The sequence below is a fragment of the Stegastes partitus genome, unplaced genomic scaffold (genome assembly GCF_000690725.1).
Source record: "Stegastes partitus isolate 25-593 unplaced genomic scaffold, Stegastes_partitus-1.0.2 Scaffold537, whole genome shotgun sequence".
Taxonomy (NCBI): Eukaryota; Metazoa; Chordata; class Actinopteri; family Pomacentridae; genus Stegastes; species Stegastes partitus.
In genome coordinates, this window is record NW_007578268.1 from 362,617 (window position 1) to 366,088 (window position 3,472).

General features: G+C 46.7%; 1 protein-coding gene across 1 annotated transcript in view; it reads left to right on the forward strand.

The window, feature by feature from the left end:
* The window catches only part of atg16l1 (ATG16 autophagy related 16-like 1 (S. cerevisiae)), an 11,454-nt gene that overhangs the window by 3,669 nt on the left and 4,313 nt on the right, over nt 1-3,472 (forward strand). Inside the window, exons 6-7 of the mRNA XM_008288027.1 lie at nt 2,631-2,763; nt 3,117-3,222. Of these exons, the coding sequence (XP_008286249.1) occupies nt 2,631-2,763; nt 3,117-3,222 (239 nt within the window). The remainder of the gene's footprint in view (nt 1-2,630; nt 2,764-3,116; nt 3,223-3,472) is intronic.

Genomic DNA, 3,472 nt, shown 5'->3' on the forward strand with positions numbered 1-3,472 from the left:
CCTGACCCGTCAGGTCCTGACCCGTCAGGTCCTGATGCTTCCTGACTGACCAGCAGCTGTGGATGGAAACATGAACTTCGACTGTTTCTGCAGATTTTCTGGGAGTTTGGTTCAGATTTGTGTGTAAACCTGCTGCTGTGTCAAAGCTGACAGCAGCAGTTTGCAGCATGGTGGAGGTGTGTGCTGTACCTGCAGAGCTCCTCTGTGATTGGCTGCTGACGGAGTGAGGTTTGTAGTGATGTGATCAATAATGTCCGCACTAAATCAATAATCAGCTGAGAAGGCATGTAGAGAGTCTGTGATGTTTGTGATTTAAACCCTAACATCTGCAGGTGTCCTCAGGTGTTTCCCACCTGTAGGTAGCCAGTTCTCACCTGTAGAGCAGACGGATATCTGAGCCAGCAGCACTTGAACATGGTTTTTCATTCGTGTAAAATGTCCCTGATGTCCTGCTAGAGCCTCATTCTGTTCACTCGTCTTATCAAGGCTTCATATTTTTACCGCTGAAGTCTTGAAGTAAAAAATTAAAAACAGTCCAGACACAGAAAACTTTAGCGTCTGAATTAGAAGAAAGTGAAGTTTCTCTTGAGTTCAGATGAACACACACTTGAACTCGCTCCAGAAATGCTGCCATACAAACGCTAACAGTGTTCATCAGTTTCACTCTTCATCATAAATACCAAATGTTCACTTTCAGGATTTTAACCCTTCAAATGTCAGTTTGTTTAAATGGTGAGGGTTGAGGTTTCCCTGCAGCTCTGAGGTTTACAGCTGATTCAGCTGCAGACGGAGTTAATATAAACAGCTTCACCTGCTCCCACATGGACTCCAAGCCGAGGATGGGATCTGTTAAATCTCTTCTCGGCTGCATTTTGTTTTCTTGCAGAATTAGAATTTTGTGTCTCAGAGTGCATCGTTTGTCGTCGTCTATTGAATTGTCCAGCTTTTTATCCAAACTCATCCTTTTGGTCTTGAGTTGCTCTCCAAGTGTTTCCACATATCCAGTGGAAGTGCACGACTTGACCTTTGTGAGTGTGATTTATCGTTTAACCTGCATTCAGCTCTGCTTCATTACTGCTGATTTAATTGCTCATGAACTCACCACTGCAGAGAAATGTTAACATCTACACTCTAAAATGTCCTTCAGGACCTTTTCCCACCACCTCAGTGAAGGTTGTAAGATGAATACTGTGATGTAGACAAACGTAGATGAAAGATGAGAGCTCACGGGTTAAACAGCCTCTCATGGGATTCTCTGACGAGTGGCTTCGAGTCGGACTAAAGCTGAAGGTTAACCTAACTGGTAGCTGCTGGCGCTGATATCGGTTCATCCAGAAACCCTGAGCTCAAGTTAAAGTCTGAGGAAGATTCAAACCAGCTGCCTCCATCTGACGCCTTGTTTCCACTCAGCTGTTTGGTGGATAATATACGGACAGCGCCACCCGCTGGTCAACGAGAGAGAGGCTATTTAACATGTTTATGGGATACGCAGCGTTACTGCACAAGAACTGGGGCAGTGATGCATGATGGGAAATGAGCGAGGAGGTTGTCCTGCAGGTTTGGAGCCAGTGTTTTTAATGGTTTGTTTCTGGACATGCGGCAGTGTCTGTGCACTGGGAATGCAGAGTAATCAATTAATGATCAAGGAATAGGTTGTATGAATGAGTCACAGTGTGCTGACAGAGCTACGTTTACCTCTCGTACATATGTTCTGTCCACGCCGTCATTCAGCTGCTCTACCAGAAGATTTCAGCTCCTCTTGACTTGATCAACTCTGACCAGAAGCTACAAACCACCACAGAAGTATTTGTCAATCAATAATCAATGAATTGTTTAAAGTCGGTGATGCACAGTGGATAGCTTTCCACTTTCTAACAGTAAAGGTAATATTCCTCGCTAGATCGGTTCACCATCAGGGCCGCTTTAGTCATTGGTTGGAGGTCATTAACTTCCACAGAAGTCTTTGTCATGGTGCCCATTGATAGCGAAACTCTAGTCTGAGTGACACCTGGTGGAGCAAACAGGTACTACAGCTAATCTACACACATTATCTGACATGTAGTCCTTCATCTGCTGCTCTATCTGCAAATATATGTCAATCAGTTGCATTATTTATGACAAATAATGACTAATCTGCTACGCAGCTAGTACGTGTTAAACCAGCTAAATGAGTGTTCAGTCATACAGCCTGTTAGCCGATTTGTCCAACTTCCTGGCAGACAGTCCCGTCTCTGCATAATCCATCACAAAAGTGAAAACTTTCCAATGTACTCGAGAGAAGTTCCAGACTGGAAACAAACAGTGAAGCTTCACTCTGGAGAGGAGTAAAGGTTCCTCTTGGTGATTTCACTCAGATGAAGCTGTGTGGAAACAGGCGCTGAAGGTGGAGTCTGGCTTCCCTCGTTACTTAGCAGCAGACTGAATCTAACCCAACCCGGCTGTTTAATGGACTCTTAACTGATCAATGGGTGAAGACAGAACTGGACCGGACTGAGACCAGGTTGTTCTCGTCCAGTTCTGCTCTTGGTTTTACCCGCCGCCCTCCGTCTTGTGACTCTGCGGTTTAGTTGAAGACGTTACAAGCAGCTCGGTGTGTGAACTGTCCCTTCCAGGCTTCTGTAGTGACACAGATGGGTTTTAATGCTGCTCTTCCTCAGCAGGCGTCGAACTGCCAACTCTTTCAGCACTTCACCGGAGAGCACCGAGGCGCCTTCAGGAGTTTGTGCAGAGGTCCGAGTGCCGTCCACAGCGCTGCACGTCTTCGTGAGTATCTTCTGCGCCAGTCGAGCAGCACTGATGGTTTCACTGGGAGACTGGTTCAGACTGCCCAGCAGACACGTCTCCATCAAAGAACGAGTGACATTTGTCAGTAAAGTTTCATTAAACCCTGAGTAATTCAATCAGCGTCCTGGTAAAGTTCAGCTAGTTGTAAACACATGAGGTCTGGGTGGAGGTCTTTGTCAGCCAGGTCCTACAGCTGACCTACAGCACATCTTCACACATACGTGACCTTCTGCTGCTGCTTTATAAGCTGATATGTTTTTAATAGGGACCTTTATTAATGACTAAAACTAGGAACGATTAATCAGCAGCATCACCCGTCTGTTTGCATTCAGGAAGCCCACGATGGCGAAGTGAACGCTGTGAGGTTCAGCCCCGGCTCCCGTCTCCTAGCAACGGGAGGGATGGACCGCAGGGTGAAGCTGTGGGAGGTTGTCGCCGGTGAGTCTCATTGGACAGCGTCAGGCAGGTTTAGGTTCATCAGGTAAAACTGACCTGTGGGAAGGTTTCTGTCGAGACCAAGGTTCATTCTGAGCAGATCGATGAACGGCTCAGTAACAGATAAAACCCTGCAGACGTGGTGAAGGTCAGTGATGAACAGTAAAAGGTCTGATTACCCACAATCCTCTCCTGCCGCCCTCTGGCTCCCAGCAGCCCTGCTCTCTGCTCCCATCATGCTCTAGTGGTGCAG